Source organism: Felis catus, chromosome X (assembly GCF_018350175.1).
Source record: "Felis catus isolate Fca126 chromosome X, F.catus_Fca126_mat1.0, whole genome shotgun sequence".
NCBI lineage: Eukaryota > Metazoa > Chordata > Mammalia > Carnivora > Felidae > Felis > Felis catus.
The window spans coordinates 47,294,702-47,310,003 of record NC_058386.1 but is presented as its reverse complement, the minus strand read 5'-3'; the positions used below and the strand labels follow the sequence as shown (position 1 = coordinate 47,310,003).

The window sequence follows — 15,302 nt, the reverse complement described above, 5'->3', positions numbered from 1 at the left end:
TACCTTATAGGGTTGTTTTAAGGATTTAAATGAGTTGACACGTGTCGAGAGCTTAGAACAGAATCCTGTATATAATAAGTGCTCAACATGAGCTGTTGTTTTTTATCAGACCTAAGATAGAGCTGAGAATGGGAGGCTGTAGGAATCCAGACAAATGGACCAAACCTAGTGTGGGGTTAGAGAAGGATTCAAGGAAGAGGTGATTCCTGAGCTGAGTCCTGAGATAGAAGGGCAGAGTTTATAGGCAGTCTCCCAGCCACCAGGCTCTCCTCTTTCAATCCATCCTTTAGAGTCTACCTGCCATAATGGTCTTCCTGAACAATCAGACCATGTTACTTCCTTTTAAAAATCATCTCCATGTTCCCCACACCCACAGGATAAAGTGTGTTCCCCTCACCAGACTGTACCATGGAGGACTGGAAGGAAGCCAGTTCCTACATCTCCCCAACTGACTTTTACCCCTGAGGGATAGACCAGACCTGGTTCTTGTGTATTCCCCAGGAGACTGTGACCAGTGAGGGCTAAGACCAGGTCCCTCAGCAGACTGTGACTCCTGAAGAGTATGACTAGGCCTGTTCACTTTGCCTCACCTATCAGACAGTGGCCCTGTCAGGGCTTGGCTAAGTATGACTCATTTGTGTCTTCAGAATCACCCAGCATAAGGCTGGGCACAGAATCAGTAATAAGTGTATGAAGTGACCCTTGCAGTGAGGTCCGGGCAGGTATTCCAGAATATATTATTCCTGGTACTTGCAAAGGGCAGAGTTGAGGTAGGTGGTAGCCTGGGCCATTGTCTCAGGTCAAGCTGAGCCTTTTGGCCTAACTGGCCTATAACATAAGCAGCAATTCCAGAGGAGCAGACTGGCTAAGAAGTAGATTTCCAGGAATGAGATGACAGTAGCTTGCCTGTGGCTAGAGACCTAGAACCCTGGGAGAATTCTGGGGGACAAGGATCAGCAGGACCATGTCAGCCCCTGCTTCCACCCCAGGGACCGCTACCCGCGCATCGGAGACATCCTACAGAAGCTGGCACCCTTCCTCAAGATGTATGGCGAGTATGTGAAGAACTTTGACCGGGCTGTGGAGCTGGTCAACACCTGGACAGAGCGCTCCACCCAGTTTAAAGTAATCATCCACGAGGTACAGGTAAGCAGTGAAGCTGGATAGGGCAGACTGGGGAGGAAAGGTCTGCAGGGACCCAGTGACAGGTCTGTTTCCAGGCCTGAGTCCCTCTGCTTCTGCCTGTCACAGAAGGAGGAAGCCTGTGGCAACCTGACATTGCAGCACCACATGCTGGAACCTGTGCAGCGCATTCCCCGCTATGAGCTGCTTCTCAAGGACTATCTGTTAAAGCTGCCCCATGGCTCCCCGGACAGCAAGGACGCCCAAAGTGAGTGCACACATCTGGGCCCTGCCCCCTACCCCATCCCCCAAAACTTAACTCACAGGGTCAGCCTTCCATTGCCACATAATTGAGATCCCAGAACAGGTTCTCCGAACTGAAAGGCCCACATCGAGGCTCTGGAGTAAGACCGCAGGATGAACCTGCAGGTCAAGATCTTTCCCTAAGTACCCAGACAGAACATTCAGGAGTCCCCTAGTCTAAAGTCCCCAACTGGAGCCCCAAAGTTTGAAAAGCATGCCCAGAATGATCCCCTAGAGGAAGCCATCTGTTTTCTAGGCCAAGACCCCAAGGCTGACCCCTAGACTCATGCTGAAATGAAGTTGTGCCAAGTCGAAAATGAAACTGAGTCTGAACCCCCAGGGACTGAGCTACAAGGCCAGGAGCCCAGACTGATCCCTCAAGCCAAGCCCTCTTTACTGAATCTCCACAGCTGAGCTCCCCACGAAGAGATTTGTCTCACCAAGCCCCTGACTTTCCATCCTCTACATTTAGAGCTCTACTCTGTCACCAGCCGCTACCTAGAATGAACCTCCCAAAAGAACCTCCCAAGTCTGATCAGAGCCCTACAGAATCACCTCTTCAGAACTGAGCACCCCAGACTGAACCCTGTATTTTCTACCTCCAAGATTTGGATCTCTAGGCTGAGATACTCCCTCTTCAGACTGAGTCCTCACACACTGAACTACTAGAAAAGTATTTCATTCTGATTCCTCCAGTATGAGGCCCACCCACCCAGGGTCATACCTCTAAGAGTGATCCCCAGAATCTCCCCAACTTTCTGTCCCCAGACTATTATTTCCTTTCTTTCCTTCATTAATGTAGCAGCTACTTACTGAACACCTTGGTTCTGTGCATGTCATGGGCACAGGGGATACAGAAGTGAACAAGAAAGACAGCAAATAGACAATAAACAGAAGTGACAAATAAACAAGAGGACATTAGAAGGTGCTACATGTAATTCAGAGATTAAGAGGGTGATATGATAGGGACTTTGGGGCTTACTTTAGTTTGGGTGGCTTCTCTGAGTAGAAGATATTTGAGTCATACCTGAATGACAAGAAGAAGGGAGCCATGTGTGGATTGTGGAGGAGCATATTCCAGGCAGAAGCAACAGCAGGTGCCGAGTTCCTAGGGGCAAGAGGGCAGTAGCTTGCATGTCTGGACAAGCAAGAGGGCCAGTGTGACCTGAACATGACAAGTGAGGGTAGAATGGTAGAAGTAGGGTTGTAGACTTTACAGGCCAGGATAAGGAGGTGGAGTTTATTCTGAGTGTGGTGATTAGCCATGAGAAGATTTTGATCAGGATCACTTGGGAAGCAAGAGAGGGAGCTGAGAGACCAATAGAAAGCCTTTGTAATAATCTAAGTGAGAAAAGTGCTTGGATGAGGATAGTAACAGTGAAAGCAGTGAGAAATGGTTGGATTCAGGATGTTATATTTGGAAGCAGGACCAAAAGAACTAGGGTGTAATGGGTGTGAGGCTTGGGAGAAAGAGTCAAAAATTACTTGCAGATTTTTGGTTAGTGGTGATGGTTCTCGAGATGAGCTTAGGAGGTCGATTTTGGGCATGTTCAAAGTGAGCTGCCAGTTAGGCAGTTAGATGAGTCTCAAATCCCAGGAAGAGAGATTTGGATGTCACTGGCTCATAGACAGTATTCAAAGCTGTGAGGTTGGCCACAATCACCAAGAGAGTGAATGTAAACGGTGAAGAAATGGGGGCCAAGGACAAAGCTGAGGGAGGTGGAATCAGCAAAGGACTTAAGAAGGAGCAGCCCTAAAGGTAGGAGTAAAGTTAGGAAAGTGTGGGGTCCTGGAAACCCCAAGAGTCAGGAGCAGACAGTTTTGTCCACTGCTGTGCCTGCTTCCCAAACTGAGCCCCCTCCATCCCACCAGACAGGACACTTTGCTACCAAGCCTGGACCTCTAGAAAGAGCTAGAACCCTAGGAAGTTTGACAGCCAAATGCTACAAACATCTGCAGACTAAGTGCCTCAATCCTCTCCCCAAATGAGAGCCCCTCTGAAGTGCCAGGAATGGGATACATAACCTGAACCTCTAGAAAAAGCCTTCTAGACTGATTCCCTGGGAGTAGTTCCATGGACTGACATCTCTAACCTGAGCTCTCAGGCTGAATCCAGTATGAGGTCCCAGTTATATAACCCCACCCTGGTTTCCCCAAACTAAGTTCTGGGCCTCCAGAATGTTCTCCACACCTTGAGCTCTGAGAGCGAGTTCCCAGTCAGAGCTCTCAACCTGAGATCCCACAGGGAGATTCCCCCTGTGGGAAGAACTTCCCAGTCTGATCTTCATGGGCCACCATTCTATAAACAGGTATTGCCAAACTTGGCACCCTATATTAATCCCCTATTTACTGTCCCTCAGACTGAGACACCCTATATTTATCCCCGATTTACTGTCCCTCTGTCCTGAGCCCAAAAGACAGACTCTTTTGGCAGAGACTGATCCATGCCACAGACTAAGACCACCAAGCCCTCAGACTGCATTTCTACAGTTCCCCAGTGTGAACTCCAGAGGGAACCCCGAGCTTAATAGCTGCCCAGTCTCAGCTCTAAACAGAAACTCCAGATTGTGTTCTCCCTAACCCAAATCCCCCAGACTGAAGACCCCTATTTTCTATCCCCTTCACTGAGCCCTTAGATTAATGCTAGATTTTCCCCCAAATTATGTGACCCATGCTCCAAGGCTGATCTTCCCCAGTCTCAATTCCCAGACTGACTCCTCCCAGACAGCCCCCCATTTTCTACATCCCAGCCTTGGATTCACAGATTGAGATTCCCACGCTGAGTCCTTCAGAATGAAGTCTCCAGGCCCCCTACTGAGACCCAAGAAGGACACCTCACTGGCACACTGAGTCTCCACACTTTATAACCTTCCAGGGGGATCCCCAGAAGAAGCCTCCTGTCTCATTTCTCCACTCAGAGCCCATGAATTCTACAGAATCACATATCCACATTGAGCTTCCAGGACTGAGTTCTGAGACTTTATTTCCACACTGGATCCCTAGCATGACATTTCCAAACTGAAATTCCCCAAATGAGCTCCCTGGACTGAACCCCCAAATGAGTTGCCAGTGTAATCTTCCTAAACTGGGCACCAGATAGACCTCTTTTTACCAACTATGTGTCTCTGGGCAAGCTGCTCAGTCTCAATTTTCTCATGTGTAGAAGGAGGATGATAATGATACCTCCCTCATAGAGTTGTTTGAGGATAAATGAGATAATCCAGGTAAAGCTGTTAGCACAGTGCCTAGCACATGGCAAAGTCTCAATAAATGTTAGCAGTTTTTATTACTGAATGCCCTGACTGATGCCTTCCATACTGAATGCCCATAAAGTCAGCCCCAGATCAAGTTCACCTAACTTAGGTTCCTGTTTTGTACCAATTTCAACCCTATATGAGCCCCCAGAATGAACCTCAGAGCTTGAGCCCAACTGAGCTCCCCAAACTGAGCCCAAAGATGAACCCACACACACACTGAAAGAACTTCCCAGTCCAGTTTTCTGGAGCCACTCAAAATGAGAATCTCTGAAAGCCAGTCTAAGATATGCTCACTAAGTTACCTGGGCCAAGATCTTAAGCTAACCTCCTAACTTTTTACCCCTCAGACTAAAATCCCCAGGTAGAGCCCCAGAAAGTGCCTCAAGGTCTAAGCCCCAATGAATCATATCTCTGGTTCCCTAGACTGACTCCCCCACTTTCTGCTTCCCAGACTGAACTCTGGAATCTGGACCCTAGACTGGGTTTCTCAAACCAGGCCAACTGAAACTGCTGGCCTGGGCTGCCTACCCTGAGCCCAAGACTGAACTCCAAACCCAGACTGCCAAAGCCCCACCATAGCTTCCAGACCAAGCCCCTACACTGAGCTCCCCAAACTGCACTCCCTAGACTTGGACCCCCCAAATGAAATCCTAGGCTGACATCCCCACACTGAACCCCCAGACAGAGCCTACACACACTGGACCCCTGGAAATGTCAGTTTGGACTCCATATAAGACATCTCCAGACCGAGTTCCTGATACCAAAGCCTCTAGTCTTAGCCCAATGGCCTGCGCAGGTCTAAGCTTGTATGCCCACAGCTTGCCAGAGTCTTATTCTCCCTTCCCTGGGTACCTCCTACTTCTTCCACCCGACATGCTCCCTGCCCTGGGGTGGGGGAGATGCAGAATGTGTGGGAGAAAGGGCAGATGGCAGAGCAGCTCCAGCTCTGATGTCAACTCAGCTGCTTCCCAGGTAGACAACCTAAGGCCACCACCTCTTCTCTCTGTTTCCTCATTTTGGACAAACAGGGCACAATCACACCTATCTTACAGAGTTGTTGTGGGGATTGAAAGGAGCTAATTTATGCAAAGCATCTGTTGGGAAGGCCTGGAGAGAGTGGAAGGACTCTGGCCCCATCCTTGGAAGCTCCTAGTCTACTAAGGGATGAAGATTTGTAAATGCATTATGAATATGCAGTGTGACTAGTAGGACAGAGGGGAGCAAAGAGGAATGTGGGAAGCCAGACAGGGTCCCAACCCAGCCTGGGAACTCAGAGCGGGTTTACTGGAGGAGGCAAGCTGAATCCAGAAGACTGAGTGGCAAGACAGGACATGTTTAGGGAGGTGCAAGTGGAGAAAGTTGGAGAGGTCAGCAGAAGTCAGATCTCCAGGGCTTTCAATGCCAGGCTAAATGGCTGGGTCTTTACCCTACAAATATAGGGGAGCCATTGACAGATTTAAGCAGAAGAGTGACAACAAGCTGTATGTCAGAAAGACCCTCTGGCAGCCAGGGTGGAAGAGGGGTTGGAGATGAGAGACTCCTGAAAGGCCTGACAAGGGCTATGGATCTTGAGCACCAAGACTTGGTCATGGAGGGAGAGCTTCCTAGAAAACCAAGACTTGGTTTGCCTCTTCAGATGCACGTGTACTCCTTCATCACAGGTATATTTTAGTGGGAAAATCCAGCACCATACAGACAAGAGTGGAGTGCAATACAGCTATAGCAGGCCCTCAAGCACTAGTAGGATTCGTTACTGTATGGGGATGTGTAGGGACTTATTCCAAGTTTGTTTTTTTTTTTCCTGATGATTCCTGGTCACTGTAGGAAATATGGAAATTATAGGAAAGACAAAAAAGGTAGGGAAAAAGATCACCTGTGATAAAAGCCCCCAGGGAATAAGCATGATGAACATTTTGAAATATATTCTTCCTGGTGTTTTTTATACACATATATTTTGCAAAATCAAGATCACACAGTATATACAAGTTGTTATCCTTTTCTTAAAATATCCTGAGCATTTGACAAATTATAAGCATTATTTGTAAAGGTTGTTTAGTATTCCACTATATGAATGCACATTAATTTATTTAACTGAACCCCTACAGTTGGACATTTTTCTTTCCGGTTGACACTGTTGTAAAAATCACTGCAATGAAAGTGTATTTGTACATAGAACATGTATTTTTTATTGAATTTTTATTTTAATTCTAGTATAGTTAACATACAGTGTTATATTAATTTCAGGTGTACAATATAGTGATTCAGCAATTTTATACATCACTCAAAACAAGTACTCATCAAAACAAGTGCACTCCTTAATCCTGATTACCTATATAACCCATCCCTCACCCTAAAGTAACCATCAGTTTGTTCTATATCATTAGAAGTCTGTTTCTTGATTTGTCTCTCTCTTATTTTTTCCCTCTGCTTATTTGTTTTGTTACTTAAATTCCACATATGAGTGAAATCATAAGATATTTGTCTTTCTCTGATTCACTTATTTCATTTAGTATTACACCCTCTACCTCCATCTATGTCATTGCAAATGGCAAGATTTCATTCTTTTTTATGGATGAATAATATTCCATTATATATAAATACCACATCTTTATCCATTCATTTATTAATGGACACTTGGGCCACCTTCATAATTTGGCTATTGTAAATAATGCTGCTATAAACATTGGCATGCATGTATCCCTTTGAATTGGTGTTTTTGTATTTTTTGGGTAAGCACCTAGTAGTGCACTTACTGGATCATAGGGTAGTTCTATTTTTAACTTTTTGAGGAACCTCCATATTGTTTTCCACAATAGCTGCACCAGTTTGCATTTCCACCAACAGTGCACAAGGGTTATTTTTTCCTACCTCCTCACCAATTTCTTGTGTTTTGATTTTAGTCATTCTGGAAAAGTGTGAGGTGGTATCTCATTGTGGTTTTAATTTGCATTTCCTTGATGATCAGTGATTTCAGCATCTTTTCATATGTTTATTGGCCATCTTTATGTCTTCTTTGGAGAAATGTCTGTTCATGTCTTCTGCCCATTTTTTAATTAGATCATTTGGTTTTGAGGTATTGAGTTGTATCAGTTTTTTATATATTTTAGATACTAACCCTTTTACAAAGATGTAATTCGCAAATATCTTCTTTCATTCAGTAAATTGTATTTTAGTTTTGTTGTTTCCTTTGCTGTGTAGAAGCTTTTTGTTTTGATGTAGTCCCAATAGTTTATTTTTGTTTTTGCTTCCCTTACCTCAGGAGACATATCTAGTAAGAAGTTGCTATGGCCAATGTCAGAGAAATTACTTCCAGGATTTTTACGGTTTCAGGTCTCCCATTAAGTCTTTACTCCATTTTGAACTTATTCTTGTGTATGGTGTAAGAAAATTGTCCAGTTTCATTCTTTTGCATGTGGCTGTTCAGTTTTCCCAACACCATTTGTTGAAGAGACTGTCTTTTTCCGATTGCATATTCTTTCCTACTTTGGTCAAAGATTAACTGACCATTTAATTGTGGATTTATTTTGGGTTTTCTATTCTGTTTCATTGATCTATGTGTCTATTTTTGTGCCAGTACCATATTGTTTTGATTACTACAGGTTGGTCATATAATTTGAAGTCTGGAATTGTGATACCTCCATTTTGTTTTTCTTTTTCAAGATTGCTTTAGCTATTTGGGGTCTTTTGTGGTGCCATACATATTTAGAATTGTTTGTTCTAAATCTGAGAAATGCTGGTGGTATTTTGATAGGGATTGCATTAAATGTACAGATTGCTTTGGGTAGTATAGCCATTTAAACAATATTTGTTCTTCCAATTCATGAGCATGGAATGTCTTTCCATTTATTTGTATTGTGTTCACTTTCTTTCATCAGTGTATAAAATACTATAAAAGTTTTCAGAGTACAGGTCTTTCACTTCTTTGGTTAAGTTTATTCTTAGGTACTTTATTATTTTTGGTGCAATTGTAAATGGAATTGTTTTCTTAATTTCTCTTTCTGCTTCTTCATTATTAGTATATAGAAATGCAACAGATTTCTATACATTGATTTTGTATCCTGTGGCTTTATTGATTTGTCAGTTCTAGTACTTTTTTGGTGGAGTCTTTAGCATTTTCTAGATGTAGTATCATGTTATCTGCAAATGGTGAAAAGTTTATTGCTTCCTTACCAATTTGAATGCCTTTTATTTCTTTCTGTTGTATGATTGGTGTGGCTAGGACTTCAGTACTATGTTGAGTAGAAGTGAAGAGAGTGGGCATCCTTGTCTTGTTCCTGACCTTAGGGGAAACACTCTCAGTTTTTCCTTATGGAGTATGATGTTTACTGTGGGTTTTTCATAGATGGTCTTCATTATGTTGAGTAATGTTCCCTCTAAACCTACTTTGTTGAGGGTTTTTATCAAGAATGAATATTGGGGGCACCTGGGTGGCTCAGTCAATTAAACGTCTAACCTCGGCTCAGGTCATGATCTAACGGTTTGTGAGTTCGAGCCCCATGTTGGGCTCTGTGCTGACAGCCCAGAGCCTGGTGCCTGCTTCAGATTCTGTATCTCCCTCTCTCTTCCCTCCCCCACTCGAGCGTGCACACCCTCTCTCAAAAATAAACATTAAATTTTTTTAAAAGAATGGATGTTGTACTTTGTCAAATGTTTTTCTTCTGCATCTATTGAAGTGATCAGATGTTTTTTATCCTGTTTCCTGTTACTGTAATGTACCACGTTGATTGATTTGCAAATATTGATCCACCCTTGCATCCCGGAAATAAATCCACTTGACTGTGGTGAATGATTCTTTTAATGTATTTTTGGATTCATTTTGCTAGTATTTTGTTGAGGAGTTTTGCATCTTTGTTCAACAGAGACATTGGCCTGTAGTTCTGTTTTTTTTGTGGTGTCTTTATCTGGTTTTGGTACCAGGGTAATGCTGGCCTCATAGAATGAATTTGTAAGTTTTCCTTCCTCTTCAATTTTTTTGGAATAGTTTAAGAATAGATATTAGCTCTTCTTTAAATGTTTGGTAGAATTTGCCTATGAAGCCATTATGGTCCTGCACTTTTGTTTTTTGGGAGCTTTTTGATTACCAATTCAATTTCCTTGCTAATAATCAGTCTGTTCATATCTTCTATATCTTCCTCCTTCATTTTTGGTAAGTTATATGTTTCTGGGAATTTATCCATTTCTTCTAGGTTGTCCAAATTGTTGACATATAGTTTTTCATTATATTCTCTTATAATTGTTTGTATTTCTGTGGTGTTGGTTGTTATTTCTCCTCTCTCATTTGTGATTTTGTTTATTTGAGTCCTTTCCCCCTTCTTTTTGAGGAGTCTGGCTAGGGGGTTATCAGTTTTGTTGATTAGAATGTGTATTTTCTTGGTAGAGATTCCTATAATCTGAATTATTGAGACAAAGAGTAGGCTCATCACTTTCTTTCTTTATATGACTTTTTCCTGGTTATAAAAGTAATACATGTTCTTTGTCAAAAATATGGAAAAACAGAAAAATCTAAAGAACACAATAAAACCACCCATAGTCCCACCATCCAGAGACAATTTGTTTAACATGGATATGTTTCTTTCCAGTTACATATGTAATTATTATTGTTGTTATTTTTAATGGCAAAAATAATCCTGTTAAGCTTTCATTTTATTCACTGCCAGTTATTCCATGCACTGTGATTCTGCTATTGTGGCATTTTCTGATTTTAAGTGATGTTGCTATAGACCTCTTTGAGGCTGGTGCTTTCTGGGATGGGAAGGATGTGGTCAGGCCAGGAGGAGGTATTCAGGGAGCAAAGAAACCCCCAAGAGCCTCTTCTCTGCTAGTCTCCCATTTGACCTCCCACTCTGCCCACAGAATCTCTGGAGCTGATAGCCACAGCAGCAGAGCACTCTAACGCTGCCATCCGCAAAATGGTGAGTGGCCCTTCTAGCCCCTGTCCTTCCTTGGCCACCCACCTGTGGTGTCTCTGTCCGGGGGACTTGTGACTTGTGGACATGTAAGGGAAGGCCAGCACTCCAACCCTGCCTTTTGCTTACTGTCTCCTGCCAGGAGCGAATGCACAAGCTGCTGAAGGTATATGAGCTGCTAGGGGGTGAGGAAGACATTGTCAGCCCCACCAAAGAGCTCATAAAAGAAGGCCATATCCTTAAGCTGTCGGCAAAGAATGGGACCACTCAAGACCGATACCTCATACTAGTAAGTGCCAGGTGTGGGCTTGCACACATTGACTTGGTACTCACTCAAGTCTGTACTTCCTGGAGCCATTCTGTCCTCTATTTTTCATTGTATCTTCACTATCTACCCTTGGAATTTTTTACAGGTGATGTAACTAAGACTTAGAAGTGACTTGCCCAAGGTCACCCAACTAGGAAGTGACTCCCATGCCTAGGTTCTTTCCTTGTGACCCTTGTGCCCAATCTGGACTGTGCTTTCTCCATCTATTGCCTTGAGTCCCCAGCAGTAAAGCTTCAGGAGTCCTATAAGGGTAGGGAGCTGGGCCACACCTCTCCTGGGTCCCCCACACTTACATCCCAAAACTTTTCCTTCCTAGTTCAACGACCGCCTCCTTTACTGCGTGCCCAGGCTGCGGCTCCTTGGCCAGAAGTTTAGCGTGCGGGCACGCATTGATGTAGATGGCATGGAGGTGAGCACCAGGAGGTGGGAGATGGTGACCTGGAGTGGGGCCTTGGTGCTGGGAGGAATGAAGTCATTCTGACTTTGACCCTGAGTCTTTGTGTGCATGTGTGCAGAGGGTAAGGGCCCTGTGGAGCTTAGTACTCACAAAGCCTCTTTCTCCCTCCATTCAGCTAAAGGAAAGCTCCAACCTCAATCTGCCTCGGACCTTCCTGGTGTCAGGAAAGCAGCGCTCCCTGGAGCTCCAGGCTAGGTACTTGCCCTTACCTATACCTTCCCTCCAGCCCCCTCTTTCCCTTCAGATATGAAGCAATGTACCCTAATGCCAGGCTACCCACCTCCCAACTCCAACCAAGGAAGAGACTGTTTCAGAGGAAGGATGGGCACCTTTCCCCCAAGATGCAGGCTTGCTCTTTTGGTGGGTTTTGTTAGAGGAGAGGGAACAATGAGATATTAATCCAAATAGGAATAATAACAACACAGTTTATTATAGATTCAGATATTTAAGAGAAATAACAACCAAATGCAATGCTTGGTCCATGGTAGGAGCCTAATTTGAGAAAAACCCTAAAAGACATTTGCAAGACAATAGGGAAAATCTAAATGTAAACTGAACAATAGCTGTTGAGTAATTATTACTTTTTCAGGTGTGATAATGGTATAGTGGTTATATAGGAGAATGGCCTTGATTTTTGGTGATGCATGCTCAGGATTTAGTATCATGATATCTATAGTTTATTTTTAAATGATTCATCAACCCCAAATACATACATATATGCATATACACACATATACACATACATATATAACTTTCTGTGAATATATATATATATATGAAGTAAATATAGCAAAAGATTTTCTAAATTTGCATTTATATAGTAGGCATACATTTAGTGAACTTGTGCTATCCTTTTTTGTATGCTTGAAATTTTCTAAAATAAAACTTTTTAAAATAACATTTAAAAATAATGTCCAGCCATTTAACAAAGGGGATTTCATATCCGTCCTCTACTTGATTATAATAATAGCTCATATTTAGTGAAGACTTGCTCTTATGCTATGCAGTGTTTTAATTTTAACTTAGACAATTTATGTTTAAATTGACTAGCTGAATCCTTAAAACAACCCTTGAAGTAGCTACTGTTGCCATCAACCCCATTTCACAGATGAGCAAACCGAGGCACAGAAGAGTTATGTACCTTTCCTAAGATCTCATAGCTACAAAGGAACAGAGCTGGAAATAGAGTTCATGCTGCCTTCTGAGGGCCCAAGTGATAGACTATCGAGGTCAAGGTCAGGGCCAGAGAATGGATGCATATGGATAGAAGACCTGTTTCTGACAGGCTGCAAGGAAGTGAGAAATGAGAGTCAGAACCCTTATTGCTGGGACTGCATGGAGTCAGGAAAGAGAGATGAGTATGGCTAGAGGGCATCCTCCTGGAAGATGAGACATGGGTGTTGGCTTTGAAGCTCTGGGAGACTGAGAGAACATCCAGAAGCCTGAGGCCAGGAAGCTGGCCAATCATTGGTAGGAACTAAGCCAATCATTGGTACAACCAGCAGAGGGCTCAGCATAGCCTGAGAGACAAGCCACATGACTCAGACATGTCTTCTGCTGGGAGGTTGGGAGGGAGGTTGCTGCAGAGATGCTGGGGCCAGAAAGGAGCACTAAGCAGTGTAGGGTTTCCTAGGTGGCAAAAGGCAGGCATGGAGGGTTTGCTTTGTAATTGCTTGTACTACCCCTAAAGAATTTTTTTTTTTTTAATGAGGGACCCTTGGATGGCTCAGTCAGTTAAGCGTCTGACTCTTGGTTTTAGCTGAGGTCATGAACTCAGTTTTGTGAGTTCGATCCCCACATTGGGCTCTGTGCTGGCAGTGTGGAGCCTGCTTGGGATTCTCTCTCTGCCCCTCCCCAGCTTGCATTCTCTCTCTCAAAATAAAAAAAATGAACTTAAAAAAAATTTTTTTTTAAGAATTTCTTTCAACGTTTATTTATTTTTGGGACAGAGAGAGACAGAGCATGAACGGGGGAGGGGCAGAGAGAGAGGGAGACACAGAATCGGAAACAGGCTCCAGGCTCTGAGCCATCAGCCCAGAGCCTGACGTGGGGCTCGAACTCACGGACTGCGAGATCGTGACCTGGCTGAAGTCGGACGCTTAACCGACTGCGCCACCCAGGCGCCCCGCTAATGAAAATTTCAAATATCCAGAAAAGTAGAAATACAACAAACACCCATATGCCTACCATTTAGACAACTGGTGCTCAACCATGAAAACACAGGAATCAGCTGGGGAGCTTTTAAAAAATACTGATGCCTGAGGGGTGCTTTGCTGACTTAATAAAGCATGTGACTCTTGATCTTGGGGTTATAGGTTTGACCCTCATATTGGATATAGAGATTATTTAAAAATAACATCTTAAAAAAAATACTGATGTCTGAGACCCACCCTCAAGTCTGATTTAATTTGGGGGTAGCCCCTGAACATGAGAAGTTTTAAAAGCTCCCTTGGTGGTTTAATGAGTGCACCTGGGTTTGGAACCACTGACTTAAGAGTCAACAACTATTGACATTTTGCCATATAAATCCTTTGCTGAACCATTTTAAAGTAAATTACAGACATGATATACTTCACCACAGGCCTTTCCTCTATTTGCACATATGTGTGTATGTGTATGTGTACACACACAAACACACAATGCTTTCTTTCTATATTTTATTATGAAAATATTCCAAAATACAGAAAAGTTTAAAGAATTATACAGTGAACAACTGTAAACCCACCATATAGATTCTACAAGTGTTAACATTGTGCTACATATATTTTATCACTAATCTATCCTCTTTATTTTTAATTTTTTTAAGCTTTATTTATTTTTGAGAGAGAGACAGACAGAGTATGAACGGGGGAGGAACAGAGAGAGAGAGAGACACACACACAGAATCCGAAGCAGGCTCCAGGCTCTGAGCTGTCAGCACAGAGCCCGACACGGGGCTCGAACCCATGAACTGCAAGATCATGACCTGAGCCAAAGTCAGATGCTTAACCCACTGAGCCACCCAGGCGCCCCACTAATCTATCCTCTTATCCATCCACCAATCCATCTGATTTTTTTTACATGCATTTCAAATGAAGTTACAGACATCACTACACCTCACCCCTGAAGACTTTGGTGTGCATATTATTTTTTTTTACGTTCATTTTTGAGAGAGAGACAGAGCATGAGTGGGTGGGGGGGGGAGGGTTGCAGAGAGAGGGAGAGACAGAATCCGAAGCAGGGTCCAGGCAGGGTCTGAGCTATCAGCACAGAGCCCGACATGGGGCTCGAACTCACGAACTGTGAGATCATGACCTGAGCTGAAGTCAGACACTTAACCGACTGAGCCACCCAGGCCCGCCTGGCATGCATATTATTAACTAAAGTCCAATATTTGTTTAATGTCCTTTCCTTCTCTTGAAGACAGATTTTCATACAGTGAAATGCACAGGTCTTAAGTGCATGCCATCAGTGTGTTGTGACAAATGTAAACACTCATGTCATGTTTTTAAATAAACATGGAATGCTATGTGTATTTTACATATGTTGTTTTCACTTATATTATAAACAGCTTTCTACACCACTTATGTTGTCTGACAGTAGTGATGTACCATCATTTATTTTATCTGATCTCCTGTTGTTGGACACTTAGGCTGCTTCCAATTTTTCTTTAAAAAAATTTTTTTTCAACGTTTATTTATTTATAGGACAGAGAGAGACAGAGCATGAACGGGGGAGGGGCAGAGAGAGAGGGAGACACAGAATCAGAAACAGGCTCCAGGCTCTGAGCCATCAGCCCAGAGCCTGACGCGGGGCTCGAACTCCCGGACCGTGAGATCGTGACCTGGCTGAAGTCGGACGCTTAACCGACTGCGCCACCCAGGCGCCCCTCAATTTTTCACAATAAATAGCATTGCAATGGACATTCTTGTAGCTAAATATTAACTCAT

At 43.5% G+C, this 15,302-nt stretch overlaps 1 protein-coding gene across 2 annotated transcripts in view; it reads left to right on the top strand.

The window, feature by feature from the left end:
* FGD1 (FYVE, RhoGEF and PH domain containing 1) overlaps window positions 1–15,302 on the top strand; it is a 42,213-nt gene that overhangs the window by 21,882 nt on the left and 5,029 nt on the right. For both annotated transcript variants that reach the window (XM_011291756.4, XM_004000549.6), the window contains exons 7-12: window positions 990–1,146; window positions 1,252–1,390; window positions 10,536–10,594; window positions 10,731–10,877; window positions 11,233–11,325; window positions 11,489–11,568. In XM_011291756.4, the coding sequence (XP_011290058.1) occupies window positions 990–1,146; window positions 1,252–1,390; window positions 10,536–10,594; window positions 10,731–10,877; window positions 11,233–11,325; window positions 11,489–11,568 (675 nt within the window). The remainder of the gene's footprint in view (window positions 1–989; window positions 1,147–1,251; window positions 1,391–10,535; window positions 10,595–10,730; window positions 10,878–11,232; window positions 11,326–11,488; window positions 11,569–15,302) is intronic.